The sequence below is a fragment of the Macaca mulatta genome, chromosome 3 (genome assembly GCF_049350105.2).
Source record: "Macaca mulatta isolate MMU2019108-1 chromosome 3, T2T-MMU8v2.0, whole genome shotgun sequence".
NCBI lineage: Eukaryota > Metazoa > Chordata > Mammalia > Primates > Cercopithecidae > Macaca > Macaca mulatta.
The window spans coordinates 70108390-70125825 of NC_133408.1; the positions used below are offsets into that span (position 1 = coordinate 70108390).

Below are 17436 nucleotides of genomic sequence, written 5' to 3' on the forward strand. Positions count from 1 at the left end.
TCAACCCCCTGACGTCAGAGCTGCACTTCAATGTGGTGGCTACTGGCCATGTGTGGCTACAGGATGCCTGGAATATGGCTGGTCTGAACTGCGATGTGCTACAAAGGTAAAATATAGAGTTAGATTTAAAGATTTAGTTCCAAGAATATGTACAGTACATTAATAATTACATATTGCTCATACACTGAAATAATATTTTGGATATATTGGGTTATTAAATGGTTAGAATGAATTTCACCTGTTTCTTCTTTCTTCTTAACTAGTAGAAAATTTGGAATTCACATATGGTTCACATTTTATTTCAGAGGGTTGCCTTACAAGGCAAATGCCGTCTGGGGAGGGCCTGGGTCAGCTTAGGGAGGAAGCTCTGCCTGAAAAGGCTTAGGTTTCTCTCTACATTCAGCCCAGCATCTGAGCACATCTTCTGTCAATCAGGGTCTGAGGGGGTGGGGCCCTAGGCATTATCCAATTAGGGACGCTGGGCTGGGACCGGTCCAATCAGGCAGGCAGCAACAGCAGACAGGACGGCTTCCGGATTTGGCGGGGCCTTTGTCTCTCGCTGCAGCCCAAGCTCCTGGTCTAGTCTTCACTGCTGTGTGTCTTCTGCTCCCAGAGGCCCAGTCTCTGTGGCCCCGTTACCTGCAGGTATTGAGAGATGCACAGCTAAGACCCCAGGACCCCCTGGAAGCCTAAAAATGGTGAGAGTGCCGGGTCCGACATCCCGAGAGAGGGGCGGGGCTGGTTGGAACTGGTGGGAAGTGGCTGTGGCGGGACTCTGGCCTACCCGCAGTTGGCTCCAAAATCCTCGGCCCAGAGTTCTTCTTGGCGCAGCTCGGCCGTCAGTCCCCTTCAGCCATAGGATGGCGGCCGGGCTGGCAGCAGGGACCCCGGGAGTCCTGTCTCCTCCCTGCGGAGTGACTGTGCCCTGGCCTGGAGTCCTCTCTGGGCAGCTCTGCCCCCACTGCCGCATCCCTCCCTGATTATTGTGCAGGGACCACGGGACGGTGGTCAGGGGAGAACACTGACTCGGGGTATGGAGTTCATGAATGGGAAGAGCTTTGGTCCGCGGGGTTCCCAGTCCCCCTTTTTTTCTATTAAAATTTGTGGAAGTCACCGCAAAAATATTAAAGAATTTAATTAAAGAGTAATTCAAGAATTGCAGAGCACCAAGCTATGTTTTGTAGTTTGTGGTTTATGGAAGGGGCTTGAAGAAAACACTTTTATAAGGTTCATGATAAAGGAAAGCAAATTTAATAATTGGTTAGGTAGAGTTATGTAGTTTCTTAATTTGTACGATCAAGGTGGAAATTTCCTGGTCATGTAATGAGAGGTTAATTGGCAGTTTACAGTTGGTTAAGCCTGAATTTTATTTTCCCCCAATGTAATACTTTAGAAAAAAAGCATTCGAGTTAGATTTTTTTGAAAGAAGCAACCCTAGGACTGGAGCCACCTCAGTCTAATTGCCTGCCATTTAATTATTTTCACACTCCACAGGGGACTGATTTTCCCTGCATTTTTCACTTCTTTCTCAAGCAGGGTCTCAAGACTCCTGCCCATTTCCCATTCCTCCAACCTAACTCTGGCTTGCAGTAAAATACTAAATTTCCAGTTCCTTCTGACATTCCCAAATGCCAATTTCCCCTCCCTAATTCATATTATCAACTATTTGTCCTTTAATGTACACTTTAGTGTACATTTTAGTACCATATTTTCATCATTTTTTGACAAAGCATTGGATGGCATTTTTAAGAAGATTTGTTTTCTGTTTGTAAATATTTCCCAAGAGAAGAAAGCAAAGAATAATCCCCTGACACTGTATTGTAAACACTGTTCTGTGCCTCCTTTCCTTTTATTGCCTGTAGGCACAGAAACCTTATCAGAATATTTTTGGGTCAAGGTTTCCCTTTGGAAACTTTATAAGGTAATATGTCCTCAGCCACCCTTCAGTTTTTTCCCTGGTTCTGGGTTTCAGTACTGTCTGGGGATAAATCAAGATATCCGCTGTGGCTATGTATGCTAGAATGTCTAGTAAATTTCAGCTCCTGGCCTGGAATGAAACTCCGAGTATTTGGGAATGGGAGACATAGGACAGCCTGAAGTTGGAGTATAGCCTTTCAAGGGATCAGGTGGATGCCCCGGGGGCCGAGAGGAGTCTCCTGGGATACTCTTCCTTTGAAAAGGAAACCCTTTGAGAAGTTAAGATTGTCTTCAAACCAACCCGGCTTCAATTTCTCGAGACACATTGCTGGTCAGCCAATCAGATGTTGGTATTGAGGGAAAAACACAAATAATTACTGCCACCTGGATTCTCCAAGAATTCTGAAAGAGAAAATAGTATCCCAAAAGACAAAAAACAAACAAACAAACAAAAAAAACCAAAATCAAACCTGGCTCCAGTGAGATGGTGCAACAACTTGCAAAGTGAAATACACCTTGGGGCACTCACTGGGGCCTAGTGCAGTGTCTCCAGAGAGGGTGGTCACTGAGCACTTAAGTGAGCAGGATGAGGGTGGGAGAATCTCTCAAGTGATTGGGTGGCCTGACTTGACACATGAGTCAGACACATCTATTTTTTAATGAGCACCGCTGCTCCCTGGGTTAACTGTAACTTGCATTTTATTAGTAGGACTTAAAAGATAAGAAAATATTTACAAAGGGCATAAAAGAGGTGGGGATCAGAAGAAAATCAGTATCTAATCCTATATTCCATTTCTTAAGAATACTCATTTAAGGAAGACTCTGTCTCAAAAACAAAAACAAAACTCATTTACCTTTTTCTTTCCCACACCGAGTTTAGAAATTTTCTCAGGTGTGTATTTTCGTTGTTGTTTTTGTTTTGTTTTGTTTGGTTTGGTTTTGAGACGGAGTTTTGCTCTTGTTGCCCAGGCTGGAGTGCAGTGGCTCAATATCAGCTCACTGAAACCTCTGCCTTCCGGATTTAAGTGATTCTCCTACTTCAGCGTCCCAAGCAGCTGGGATTACAGGCATGCGCCACCATGCACCAACTAATTTTTTGTATGTTTAGTGGAGATAGGGTTTTCCATGTTGGTCAGGCTGGTCTTGAACTCCCAACCTCAGGTGATCTGCCCGATCTCCCCGCCTTGGCCTCCCAAAATGCTGGGGTTACAGGTGCGAGCTATCGCGCCTAGCCAGGTGTGTTTCTTTAATTTAGACTAGGTGACGTCCAACAGAATTCCAAGGTTTAGTTTTTAGAGTGCTACGAAGGAAAAGAATAGGGAAAATTTCTCTTCCATTTTGGCTATAGAAAATGAATACATTTCCACAAGAAAATGTGGTAGATAATTGGTGAGTTACATGGATTCATGAAAACATCAGTTCCTCTTTTTGCAGGATACGTTTGTTATAGTGAATACCTCTGTTCTATACCCTATCATCTTGATATGTGATGTTAATGCTAAATTTTATGAGATGAAACTTGGTATCTCCTAGAAGTGCTCCCATATAACTAATTGTTTACTACATGATTTTTAATGGAAATAGTAAAATAATATATTGTCTTAAAGGAAGAAATGCTTTTGTATTTCTTATTGAGGTATGAAATGTAAGTACCTTAAAATTTCCTTCCCTTATATAAACACTGTGTTTGAGTAATTTTTCTGAATTTTTCAGTTTCAAAAACCAAGTGAATAATTCTGACATGGAAATTAAAGCTTGTGCCCAGTGACCCCAAGCTAATGCTAACATTGAGCCTGCAAAAAGAGGGGAGGTTCGTTCTTTCTTTCTTTTTCTTTTTTCTTTTTTTTTTTTTTTTTTTGAGACGGAGTCTCGCTCTGTCACCCAGGCTGGAGTGCAGTGGCCCGATCTCGGCTCACTGCAAGCTCCACCTCCCGGGTTTACGCCATTCTCCTGCCTCAGCCTCCGAGTAGCTGGGACTACAGGCGCCTGCCACCACGCCCGGCTAGTTTTTTGTATTTTTAGTAGAGACGGGGTTTCACCATGTTAGCCAGGATGGTCTCGATCTCCTGACTTCGTGATCCACCCGCCTCGGCCTCCCAAAGTGCTGGGATTACAGGCTTGAGCCACCGCGCCCGGCCCTTTTTCTTTTTTCTTGACAGAGCCTTGTTCTGTTGCCCAGGCTAGAGTGCAGTGGCGAGATCTTGGATCACTGCAGCCTCTACCTCCCAGTTCCAGCAATTCTCTTGCCTCAGCCTCCCAGGTAGCTGGGATTGCAGGCAGGTGCCACCACATCCAGCTAATTTTTATATTTTTAGTAGAGATGAGGTTTCACCATGTTATCCAGGCTGGTCTCAAACTTCTGACCTCAGGTAATCCTTGGTCTCCCAAAGTTCTGAGATTACAGGTGTGAGCCCCTGCGCCCAGCTGGGGAGGGAGGTTATTAAAGGTCCAGTTCGTTCTTTCTAGGAAACCTTCCCTGCAGATGTCCCAGCCTGCTGACCCCAGTCATGGAAGAAACCTTTATACTGAGAGAAGCTACAGAGCCCTGGAAAGCTGGGGACCCACAGGCATATGCAGTTAACATTAAGATAGAATGGGATTGGGAGGGTGTTACTGAAGATGAAATTGTTGCTGTTTTGAGGCAGTTTCTACACTTTGTAAAATAGAGCTAAATTAGGTTTATGTAAAAGAAAAAATTGAATTCTAAAAGAATATTGCAACAGAAGGAAGTACCAACTATAAGAGCTTTAAGGATTGCAAAGTTTAAACAGATAGAGGCTTTCTTTCTTAGAGAGGAGCGAAAAAGATTAGAAGGTCAGAGGGGAATAGCAAATGGAAGATGAAAAAAAATCAGATTTTAGATCAGAAATTGTTTTACCATGAAGTCAGCAAGTTTTTAGGAGGAACATAAAATGGGGTTGTATGTTGGCTCAGACTGAGGGTAGCTCAAAGTTCAGGAGCCTATGGAAAGGAGATAAACTTAAGTAAAGTTTCATTAAGAAGTATTTTAGGCTGGGTGCAGTGGCTCACACCTGTAATCCCAGCACTTTGGGAGGCCAAGGTGGGTGGATCACTTGAGGTCGAGAGTTTGAGACCAGCCTGGCCACCATGACAAAACCCCGTCTCTACTAAAAAATATATATAAAAATTAGCCAGGCATGGTTGCATGTGCCTGTTATCCTACCTACTCTGGAGGTTGAGGCAGGAGAATTGCTTGAACCTTGGAGGCAGAGGTTGCAGTGACCCAAGATCGTGCCACTACGCTCCAGTCTGGGTGACAGAGTGAGATTCCATCTCAAAAAACAAACAAAAAAGCATTTTATTTTGACCACTGAAGACAAATTTTGCTAATTTTTTAATACAACAAAGAAGAAAATGTGCAGAGTCAGTGTCTAGTTATGTGATAGATCGGACAAGAGAGCACCATCTAAGTGATAGTGAGAGGATGTTTCTTTCCATAAACTGTTCCTGGAGAACACAAAGGATAGAGAATTTTATTAACGCTGTGTGCGTTATTCCACTTGAGTTTTCTGGGTTGTATTTTGTATAATAAATGGGTAAACATAACTACAGTGTTTTGCTGAGTTCTGTGAGTAGCTCTATAAAATTATTGAACTTGAGAGATTTATGGGAGTCCTGAATTTTTAAACAGTATCTCAAAAGCATAGATGGGCCCATAGGGTTTGTGACTGGCATCTGCAGTGAGGACAGTGTTGTGGGATTGAGCCCTGGATCAAGGTCTGTGCTGACTCTTGAGTGGGGCCAAAATTCCAATTTTAGACAATGTGTTGATTTTGAAGAATTGCTTGGTGTTCAGCAAACATTACAATTTTGGTGCCAGAAGAAAGACATCTCAGAAGCCTGGCCTGGAATGGAACTCTGGGTATCTGGGAATGAGAGACTCTGCTGTCCTGTACAGAGGCTGTCACACTGCCCATTGTCCTGGGATTTGAGGTCTCTCCCACTGTGAGAGAGGACTAAAAACTTAGAGGAAAGGAAAGGAGCTCTTATAACAGACCCCCTTTTCCCACCGCTGCCCCCTCAGGATTTCCACCCACTCACAAATGCACCCACTAGACATTGATGTGTCCACACCCCTCCCAGGACTAGGCACTACCCTCAGGAATTTCACTACAGCATTTTTCATCCTGGTGTTTCTTGCCAAAAACCCACAAAAGTGTCTACAAGTCTCCTGACATATTCCTATTCCCAGGCACTGAATCTGCAGCAGCAACCTGTTTTCTCTACCAATCTAGGGTTCTGGACTACCTGTTCATAATCTCATCTGCTTGCATGAACACACAAATAAATCAGAGGACAATCCCACCTGGGCCACTATCTGTAGCACAAACCAGTCCTTACACGTACATTACCCTATCTCCTACCCATGAATTTTTAATTTTTGGTTCAGGGGTACACATGCAGGTTTGTTATGTAGATGAAATTGTGTCACGGGGGGTTTGGCATGCAGATTATTTTGTCACTGAGATACTAAGCATAGCACCAAATGGGTATTCTTTGATTCTTTTTGTCCTTTCACCCTCCACCCTAAACTAGGCCTCAGTGACTGTTGTTTCTCTCTTTGTGTCCATGTATTCTTATTTAGCTCTTACTTAGAAATGAGAACATGCATTTGGTCTTCTGTTTCTGCATTAGTTTTCTAAGGATAATGGTCTCCAACTCTTTCCATGTTTCTGCAAAGGACACAATCCTTCTTTTTTATGCCCACACAGTATTCAATATATTTATGTACCATATTTTGTTTTTATTAAATATTTTATTTTATTTTATTCATTTTTGGAGACAGGGTGCTGAAGTGCAGTGATGTGATCTTGGCTCACTGCGGCCTCAATCTCCGTGGCACAAACAATTCTTCAACCTCAGCCCCCCAAGTTGCTGGGACTGCAGGTACATACCATTATGCCTGGCTAATTTTTGTTTTTGCACTTTTTGTAAAGATGTGGTTTTGCCACATTGCCCAGGCTGGTTTCAAACTTATGACCTCAGGCAATCCACATGCCTTGGCCTGTGAAAGTGCTGTGATTGACCAGGTGCAGTGGCTCATACCTGTAATCCAAGCACTTTGGGAGGCTGAGGCAGGCGGATCATGAGGTCAGGAGATTGAGGACATCCTGGCTAACACAATGAAACCCCATCTCTACTAAAAATACAAAAAAATAGCTGGCGTGGTGGCTGGCGCCTGTAGTCCCAGCTACTCGGGAGGCTGAGGCAGGAGAATGGCATGAACCCAGGTGGCGGAGCTTGCAGTGAGCAGAGATGGCGCCACTGCACTCCCAGCCTGGGCAACAGAGCAAGACTCCATCTCAAAAACAAAAAGAAAGTGCTGTGGTTACAGGCATGAGCCACCGTGCCATATCATATTTTCTTTATCCAGTCTACCATTGATAGGTATTCATGGTGATTTCATGTCTTTGCTATTGTGAGTAGTGCTGCAGTGAACATGCTTGTGTTTGTGTCTTTATGATAGAATAATTTATATTTCTTTGGGTATAAACTCAATTATGAGGTGGCTGGGTCAAATGGTAATTCTATTTTTAGTTCTGTAATTCCCACAATTCTTTTCACAATGGTTGAATTAAGTTGCACTACTACAGGCAGTGTATATAAGGCAGGAAATATAAAAGGAAAAAATAGTAAAGGAAAAACAAGTCCTTCCCTGACCAGTCTGACTCACTCCAAAGTCCTGCTGAAGCTATGGTAACATTATCTGCAAGGCCAGATAGGGACCCCAAAAGAATGGGCTCCAGGAGCAGGGATGAGAAAAACAAGTTCTCCTTGTCAGTTTCCCCCTTTGAAATTCTTTCCCCATACCATTATTCTTTGTTCTGCTCTTACAACTACTTTTGTAACTATTTCTGCAAGTTTGAAAAGATTTTGTAAGTTCCTGTTTTTCTTTCTGTAGCATGGCAAGGTCATAAGACATGTTGAAGTAAGATAGGGTCGTGTTGCAAAGCCTGTTGTAAAACCTGTCACAGTATGATTAACTGCTTTTGCTCTGCTTCTGTAAGACTGCTTTCCTGCCTCACAGGTTTCACACCAAAAACCTGATCCGCCCCTGTTGGTTGCATGTATAAAAGTCAAGCCCTGTCTCTGTTCAGGGCTCAGCCTTTGGATGTTTATCTGCTGGGCCGGTGACCACCTAAATAAAATCCTCCTGTTCCACCCAGTGGTCTCTCCAGCCTCCTGATTCCCACAACATTTTGACGAGCCAGCCAGGAGGGGAGACTACAGGTTTACTGTCTCCTTTGCCTGTGGGACTGGAGCCCCGGGCCGGGGGAGACCCGTGACCCTAGGCACCATTGGGAGACCTTCAACCCAGAGGGAAGATCAGCTCTCCCATGACCTGGAGCCCCTCCCTGACAGTGCAATGGAACCTAAGGGGCTACAGGACGATTCCAGGACTGCACACTACAGGACTGCAGTAAGGTTTGGGCTCAAGGCAGGACCCATCCCATAAGGACGGAAGGGGAGCCTGATCACCTCCTGGGATGTATCTAGTAATCCGACTCAGGACATGAGAGGGGCCTGCAAAGTTGGAAGAAACTTACACCCCAATTGACCCAGGACGTGAGAGTGGCTCGCTAGGTCGGTTAAGAAAGGAAACTGGAAATGGAGAAGTGTGTCAATGCGTGTGAAAGAGACGGTACCAAAAGGAACCAATGTGGTGAGTGACATGTGTGGAGCTGCAGGTCTCTTAGCACAGACTGTACGATCTGAGCGAAGTGTGGAACTGACTGGGACTAGTGGCAAATGTCCTCCGGGGCTACGGCATATGGCTTAGGGAGGTGCCCCACAATTTATAGATTGTTCAGGTTCAGGACTTATACAAACTTATACAAACTTATACAAACCCTCCATAAAAGCTAAGTGGTGTCTGAAATACTCCTGCGAGGGACACGGTCTAATCAGTCCGAAGCAAAAGGATGAGTGAGTGTGTTATGCCATAACTGGGAGGAAATGGGAGGGAAGTCGTCGAAACCCACCCCATTAGAATATATGTTAAGGAACTTTAAGAAAGATTATATGGGGGATTATGAGATCAAGTTGACCCCCCAGAGGTTGAGAACTCTCTGTGAAATAGAATGGCCCTCTTTCAATGTTGGATGGCCGGCCAAAGAAACTATAGATAGGGAAACAATTGGCCGTGTATTTAAGGTGGTGACTGGGGTCGGAGGACAGCCAGGGCATCCAGACCAATTTCCTTATATTGACTCATGGCTAAATATAGTTCAAACTCGACCTGCATGGCTGCAGCCCTGCCTGGCATCTTATTGGAAAATGCTCATAGCTTGAGCCAAGCCTAAAGTGAAAGAAAAATCAGCTTCACCGTCAGCTACAGAGACAAAAGGAAAGCCACAAGAAAAACCCGTTTTGCGGGAACCACCAGAGGAGATAGAAACCACTCCTCCCTATGTGCCAATCTACTCCCCTTTACCAAGGGCAGCCCCTGAACAGCCAGACTCAGATGGTGACACACCCCAGGCTACACCTCAAAGGGAGAAATCTGAGCGCCCGCCCCAGGAGGTCAAGAAGGAAAATCAGGATGATCAAGCAGACCACCTTCGATCTGGCCACGCCAGAGTGTTGCAGATGCTCCTCCGTGAAACATGGGGACTTATCTATTATGAACAGGGGCAGGTCCAAGGGGGACAACTGACTTTTATTTACCAGCCTTTTTCAACCACTGATTTCCTAAACTGGAAACACCATACTCCCTCCTACATGGAGAAGCCCCAAGCCCTCACAGATCTGATGCAGTTCATTTTTCAGACACAAAATCCAACTTGGCCAGATTTCAAACAGCTCCTCCTGATGCTCTTTAACACCGAGGAATGCCAAAGGGTGAGCCAGGCAGCCCTCCGCTGGCTGGAACACAGTGCACCAGAAGGCACACTTAATGTCCAGGCATATGCTCAGGGCCAATTCCCAGAGGCCAACCCACACTGGGACCCAAATGATGCAGCCCAATTATAGTACCTACAGAGGTACTGGGAGGCACTCCTGCAAGGGCTAAAGGAAGGTGGGGAAAAGGCAGTCAACATGGGGAAAATCTTGGAAGTGCTGCAGGAGACTAATTAAAGTCCTAGTCAGTTTTATGAGAGACTCTGTAAAGCATTCCGGCTTTACACCCTGTTTGACCCTGAGGCTACTGAGAACCAGCACATGGTGAACACAGCGTTTGTAGGGTAGGCCCAGAGAGACATCAGGGGAAAGCTGCAAAAGCTAGAGAGTTGTCACGGGCATCAGTGCCACTCAGCTTTTAGAAGTGGCCACCAAGATGTACGTTAACCATAACCAGGAGACACAGAGAGCCTGATCTGAGACTTAAGAAAAAGGCCAATCTGCTAGTGGCAACCCTCACAGAAAGGGAAAGTAGTGTCGTGAGAGGGTGTAGACATGGCCGCGGATATGGAAGGGTTCAGGTCAGAGACCTGAAAGTCAGCCAAGAGTATGTAGGGATCAATGTGCGCAGTGCAAAAAGAGGGGACACTGGAAAGGTGAATGTCCAAAGGACAATGAAGAAAATGACAGAGAGTATAAAACTGGAAAACTGCAAGCCAAGGGCTATCGTGTCCCAAGGGAGTCAGATACCAACTTGACCAGGCTGGCGAGAACTGGAGAATATGAAGACTAGGCCAGACTGGGCTCCTTCTCTTTAGGCCCCCAGGAGCCCATGGTCACATTAGAAGTAGGGGGCCAGCTAATGAACTTTATGGTAGACACCAGGGCTGAACACTCGGAAGTGACCCAGCCCATAGGGCCATTATCTAAAGATCATACAACTATTGTTGGGGTTACAGGCGTCCCACAGAAGGGGCTGTTTTGTCAGCCAAGGAAGTGTGTCATCAGAGGATGAGAGGTCCAACATAAATTCCTATATTTCCCCAATTATCCAGTGCCCCTACTAGGAAGAGACCTACTCCAAAAGTTGCACACACAGATTACCTTTGGGTCACAAGGAGATATTTAAGCCTAACTCAAGCAAAGGCCATGGTGTTAACCCTCACCATCCCACAGGCTGAGGAATGGAGACTATACACAAAGGAAGTACAGGCACCAATGCAGCCTTGTACGCAGGAGGAAGAGAAATTATTATTTAGGCTAATTGATCAAATTCCTGGAGCTTGGGCTGAAGACAACTCACCTGGGCTGGCTGTAGATCAGGCACTGGTAGTGGTAGAATTGAAACTGGGAGCAACTCCAGTTCGGGTTTGTCAGTACCCACTTTCCCAAGAGGCTATTTGGGGTGTTTATAAGCATTTAAAGTGGCTCTATGACCATGGGACCATAATCCAATGCCAGTCACCCTGGAACACTCCACTTTTGCTGGTATGAAAACCATTGCCAGGACCAGGATCTGATGAGTATAGACTGGTGCAGGACTTGCATGCTGTAAACCAAGCTACGGTGACCATACACCCAGTAGTACCAAACCTGTATACTTTAATGGGACTTATTCCAGCAACTGCCACCTGGTTTATAGTCCTGGACTTAAAGGATGCTTCTTCTGTCTCTGCCTGGCACCAGTTAGCCCATCTATGCATTTTAATGGGACGAATCAGTCACGGGCATGGGGGGACAGCTCACCTGGACTAGATTCCCACAAGGGTTCAAGAATTCTCCCACAATATTTGGGGAAGCACTGGCCTCAGACCTCAAGGCATACATCCCACCAAATGACAACTGCGCCTTGTTGCAGTACATAGATGACCTTCTTTTGGCAGCCCCAACCCAAGAGGACTGTTATCTGGGAATCCAGGACCTCCTCCATCTCTTATGGAAAGCAGGGTATAGAGTATCCAAAAAGAAGGCCCAAATTTGCCATGAAAGGTCAAATATTTAGGCTTCATAGTAAGCCAAGGGGAACGCCGGCTTGGCCATGAATGAAAGCAAGCTGTTTGTGCACGGCCAGCTCCAACCACCTGGCACCAAATAGGGGAATTCTTAGGGGCAGCAGGGTTCTGCCATATCTGGATCCCAAATTTCTCACTTATGGCTAGGCCCTTATATGAAGCCACAAAGGAGGGTGAAAATGAACCCCTCCTCTGAAAGACTGACCAGGAGAAGGTGTTTAAACAAATCAAAGAAGCCCTAACTCAGGCTCCAGCCTTAGGACTGCCAGATACAACTAAGCCTTTCTTTCTGTATGTCCGTGAATTAAAGGGAATGGCTATAGGGGTCCTGACTCAAGTCAGAATCATGGCATCGCCCAGTGGCGTACTTATCTAAACACTTGGACTCTGTGGCGCTAGGGTGGCCTCCTTGCTGTAAAGCACTAGCTGCTACCTCCCTATTGACACAAGAAGCTGACAAACTGACCCTGGGGCAACAACTGACCATCCGGGTACTACACTCGTTTATAACTTTAATGGATCAGACAGGGCAGCATTGGTTATCAAACCCAAGGATGACTCAATACCAAGGGCTCCTATGCGAAAATCCCTGCATAACTTTAGAAACAGTGAACACCCTTAAACCAGCTACTCTGCTCCCAGTTGAACCGGGAATCATCTTCCATGACTGTGTGGCAACAGTGGACGAGGTATTTTCCAGTCGAGGAGACCTTACAGACCAGCACCTTAAGGACCCAGATATAGAATACTTCACAGATGGAAGCAGTTTTAAGCTGGAAGGGGTCTGCTGGACTGGGTGTGCAGTGGTGACCTTAGACTCAGTGGTGGAGGCTTAGCCTCTGCCTGCTGGAGCATCAGCCCAGAAGGCAGAGCTAGTAGCCCTAACGAGGGCTCTCCAGCTAACAGAAGACAAAAAGGTCAATGTTTACATGGATTCCAAATATGCTTTTGCCACACTGCATGTTCATGGAGCTATATATAAAGAAAGAGGACTCTTAACTGCCAGGGGCAAAGAAATAAAATACAAAGAATGAATTCTACAGCTCTTAGATGCTGTATGGGTCCCAGAGAAAGTAGCAGCTATGCACCGCAGGGGACACTAGAGGGCAGGCATGTCAGAGGCAAAAGGAAACAAAGGGAAACGAGGCAAAATGGGCAGCAGTGGTTACACCTCATTTTTAAAAAGAAGCCTTAGTTTTGCCCCTCCTCCCAGAGCCTCCCCTCCAGGAGGTCCCAAGTTACTCTCCAAATGAGAAGGCCAGTTTTGTCCAAGAAACTGGAAAATATACCGAAGGAGAATGGTAGAAATTCTCCGATGGGAGATTGGCCATTCCCAAAATGGTGGCCCCCAAATTCATAAAGCAATTCCATCAAGGAGCTCATATGGGAAAAACGGCACTAGAAATGCTACTAGGATGCCATTTCTATGTGCCGCGACTCACTGCCATCACCCAAGCTGTTTGTGAACAATATTTAACCTGTGCCCAGAGCAACCCAAGACAAGGGGCCACTCGGCCCCCCGGAATTCAGGAAATAGGAACCATGCCCTGTGAAAACCTGCTCATGGATTTTACCGAGTTGCCCCAGGCAGGGGGCTATCGGTACATGTTAGTACTTGTCTACACCTTTTCAGGATGAGCCAAGGCTTTCCCCACCAGAAGCAAGAACTCATGAGAAGTGACTAAAATAGTATTAAGAAACATTATCCCCAGATTTGGACTGTCTCTGACTCTAGGGTCAGACAACAGACTGGCATTTCTAGCTGAAATAATTCAGGAACATGGCTGTTAAAAATAAAATGGAAATTACACACAGCCTACTGGCCGCAGAGCTCAGGAAAAGTAGAGTGCATGAACTGGACACTCAAATAGCTTCTGAAGAAATATTGCCAAGAAACCCCTCTGAGATGGGATCAAGTCCTGCCCATGGTCTTCCTTTGAGTCAGGTGCACCACCACCAAACAAGCTGGGTATTTGCCCTATGAAATACTGTTTGGCCAGCCACCCCCAATCATAAGTCAAATTAAGGGTAATCTCTGTGAACTAGGGGAATTAACTTTAAGGAGGCAAATGCAGGCTTTGGGGATAGCCATGGAAAGTGTCCATAGCTGGGTCCAGGAAAGAATGCCCATAGCGTGATAGATCCAATACACCCCTTTAAACCCGGGGACTCTCTTTGGGTCAAAAAATAAAACCCAACCACTCTGGGACCCATATGGGATGGTCTCCATACTGTAATCTTGTGTATTCCCACTGTTGTTAAAGTTGCAGGAATTGTGCCTTGGATCCATCCATCCAGTCAGCTGAAACTAGCAGCCCAGGACAAGTGGACCAGCCGACAGGACCTAGACCATACAACCCAGCTGATTCTACAACAGGACCAAGGTGCCAGTGAGACAACAACAGCCCTGCTCTGGTCACTCCGGAAGCTGACCAGTCCACGCACGGCTGAAGCTTGAGGAGACAACAGCCCTGCTCTAGTCACCCCGGAGGCTGACTAGTCTATGCACGGACGAAGCTTGAGTCATCATCAGGGAAGTAAACGTGGTTAGAAATCTGAAGTCCAGTAATTTTCCTTGTAATACTAATTATTTTGCTATTAAGCTGTCACTGCTCAGCCTTCTCCCCTGGGTAAAAGCTTTTCCTGTCTATGCTGGGTGTGAACATGCTACTCATCACTTTGTTCTTGCTACTCCCCTTATCCATGTTAAAAGGAGAACCCTGGGAGGGATGCCTCCACTGCACCCACACTACGTGGTCAGGGAGCATCATGACTAAAACCCTGTTGTATCACACTTACTATGAGTGTGCTGGGACCTGCCTAGGAACTTGTACTCACAACCAGACAACCTACTCAGTCTGTGACCCAGGAAAGGGCCAGCCTTATGTGTGTTATGACCCTAAGTCTTCACCTGGGACCTGGTTTGAAATTCATGTCGGGTCAAAGGAAGGGGATCTTCTAAACCAAACCAAGGTCTTTCCTTCCAGCAAGGGTGTTGTATCCTTATACTTTGATGTTTGCCGGATAGCATCCATGGGCTCACTCTTTCCCGTAATCTTCAGTTCCATGGAGTACTATAGTAGCTGCCATAAAAATAGGTGTACACCCCCTGCTTGTTCCACTGATTCCCCAGTAACAACTTGCTGGGACTGCACAACGTGGTCCAGCAGCCAGCAATCACTGGGGCCAATTATGCTTACCAAAATATCATTGGAACCAGATTGTAAAACAAGCACTGGCAATTCTGTAAATCTTACCATCTTAGAGCCAGATCAGCCCATATGGACAACAGGTTTAAAAGCACCACTAGGGGCACGAGTCAGCGGTAAAGAAATTGACCCAGGAGCCTATGTCTATCTATATGTAATAAAGAAAACTCGGACCCGCTCAACCCAACAGTTCCGAGTTTTTGAGTCATTCTATGAGCATGTTAACCAGAAATTGCCTGAGTCCCCTCCCTTGGCCAGAAATTTATTCGCCCAACTGGCTGAAAACATAGCCAGCAGCCTGCACGTCGCTTCATGTTATGTCTGTGGGGGAACGAACGTGGGAGACCAATGGCCGTGGGAAGCAAGGGAGCTAATGCCCCAAGATAATTTCAGTCTAACTGCCTCTTCCCTTGAACCTGCACTGACAAGTCAGAGCATCTGGTTCTTAAAAACCTCCATTATTGGAAAATTCTGTATTGCTCGCTGGGGAAAGGCCTTTACAGACCCAGTAGGAGAGTTAACTTGCCTAGGACAACAATATTACAATGAGACACTAGGAAAGACTTTATGGAGGGGCAAAAGCAATAATTCTGAATCACCGCACCCAAGCCCATTCTCTCGTTTCCCATCTTTAAACCATTCTTGGTACCAACTTGAAGCTCCAAATACCTGGCAGGCACCCTCTGGCCTCTACTGGATCTGTGGGCCACGGGCATATCGACAGCTGCCAGCTAAGTGGTCAGGGGCCTGTGTACTGGGGACAATTAGGCCGTCCTTCTTCCTAATCCCCCTAAAACAGGGAGAAGTCTTAGGATACCCCATCTATGATGAAACTAAAAGGAAAAGCAGAAGAGGCATAACTCTGGGAGATTGGAAGGAAAATGAATGGCCTCCTGAAAGAATAATTCAATATTATGGCCCAGCCACCTGGGCAGAAAATGGAATGTGGGGATACCGCACCCCAATTTACATGCTCAACCGCATTATAAGATTGCAGGCAGTACTAGAAATCATTACCAATGAAACTGCAGGGGCCTTGAATCTGCTTGCCCAGCAAGCCACAAAAATGAGAAATGCCATTTATCAAAATAGACTGGCTTTAGACTACCTCCTAGCCCAGGAAGAGGGAGTATGCGGAAAGTTCAACCTAACTAACTGCTGCCTGGAAATTGATGACAATGGAAAGGTCATCGAAGAAATAACTGCAAAAATCCAAAAGTTAGCCCACATCCCAGTTCAGTCTTGGAAAGGATAGTCTCCAGATTCCCTCTTCAGAGGTTGGTTCTCATCCCTTGGAGGATTTAAAACCTTAGTATGAGTAGTTCTAGCCATATTGGGAGTCTGCCTTGCACTCCCTTGTCTCTTACCCCTCATTGTCAAAAATATCCAAACAGCCATAGAGGCTCTTGTGGACAGACAGACTACTACATGACTAATGGCCCTAAGTATCAACCCCTGCCAAGAAAATAGGTACTTCCTCTTGAAGAACTAAATGAAGATAGTGATGCTTTCTATTAAACCTTACTTATAAAAAGTATCAAAGGAGGGAATGAAGCAGGAAATATAAAAGGAAAAACAAGTAAAGGGAAAACAAGTCCTTCCCTGACCAGTCTGACTCACTCCAAAGTCCTGTTGGAGCTATGATAATGATCTGCAAGGCCAGACAGGGGCCCCGAAAGAATGGGCTTCAGGAGCAGAGATGAGAAAAACAAGTTCTCCTTATCAGTTTCCCCATTTGAAATTCTCTCCCCATACCATTATTCTTTGTTCTGTTCTCACAACTATTTTTGTAACTATTTCTGCAATTCTAAAGATTTTGTAAGTTCCTGTTTTTCTTTCTGTAGCATGGCAAGGTCACAAGACATGTTTAAGTAAGGTATGCTCATGTTGCAAAGCCTGTTGTAAAACCTGTCACAGTATGATTAACTGCCTTTGTTCTGCTTCTGTAAGACTGCTTTCCCGCCTACAGGTTTTGCGCCAAAAACCTGACTCGCCCCTGCTGGATGCATGTATAAAAGTCAAGCCCTGTCTCTGTTCAGGGCTCAGCCTTTGGATGTTTATCTGCTGGGCCGGTGGCCACCTAAATAAAATCTTCCTGTTCCACCCAGTGGTCTCCCCGACCTCCTGATTCCCACAACTTATAAGCATTCCTTTTTCTCTGCAACCTAACCAGCATCTCTTATTGACTTTTTAACAATAGGCATTCTGACTGGATGAGATGGTATCTCTGCATTTTTCTAATAATTAACAATGTGAATTTTGTTTTCATATGCTTGTTAGCCACATGTATGTCTTCTTTTGAAAAGTATCTGTTCGGGCCGGGCACGGTGGCTCAAGCCTGTAATCCCAGCACTTTGGGAGGCCGAGACGGGCGGATCACGAGGTCAGGAGATCGAGACCATCCTGGCTAACACGGTGAAACCCCATCTCTACTA

At 45.6% G+C, this 17436-nt stretch overlaps 1 protein-coding gene and 1 long non-coding RNA gene across 3 annotated transcripts in view; one reads left to right on the forward strand and one right to left on the reverse strand.

Annotated features, from left to right (window-relative positions):
- Positions 1 to 497: 497 nt before the first annotated feature.
- On the forward strand, positions 498 to 17108 carry ERV3-1 (endogenous retrovirus group 3 member 1, envelope). Of its 2 annotated transcripts, XM_015133398.3 has the most exons (2): positions 498 to 698; positions 14057 to 17108. In XM_015133398.3, the coding sequence occupies exon 2, from the start codon at positions 14442 to 14444 to the stop codon at positions 16254 to 16256; it is 1815 nt and encodes a 604-aa protein (XP_014988884.2). In that variant the 5' UTR covers positions 498 to 698; positions 14057 to 14441; the 3' UTR covers positions 16257 to 17108.
- The window catches only part of LOC106997385 (uncharacterized), a 29149-nt gene continuing 12255 nt past the window's right edge, over positions 543 to 17436 (reverse strand). The window contains exon 2 of the long non-coding RNA XR_003728062.2: positions 543 to 639. This is a non-coding gene — a long non-coding RNA (uncharacterized LOC106997385). The remainder of the gene's footprint in view (positions 640 to 17436) is intronic.

Bases quoted from the DNA above. Each gene is read 5' to 3' on its own strand.
- ERV3-1 (XM_015133398.3), top strand. From the start codon at position 14,442: ATGCTGGGTGTGAACATGCTACTCATCACTTTGTTCTTGCTACTCCCC.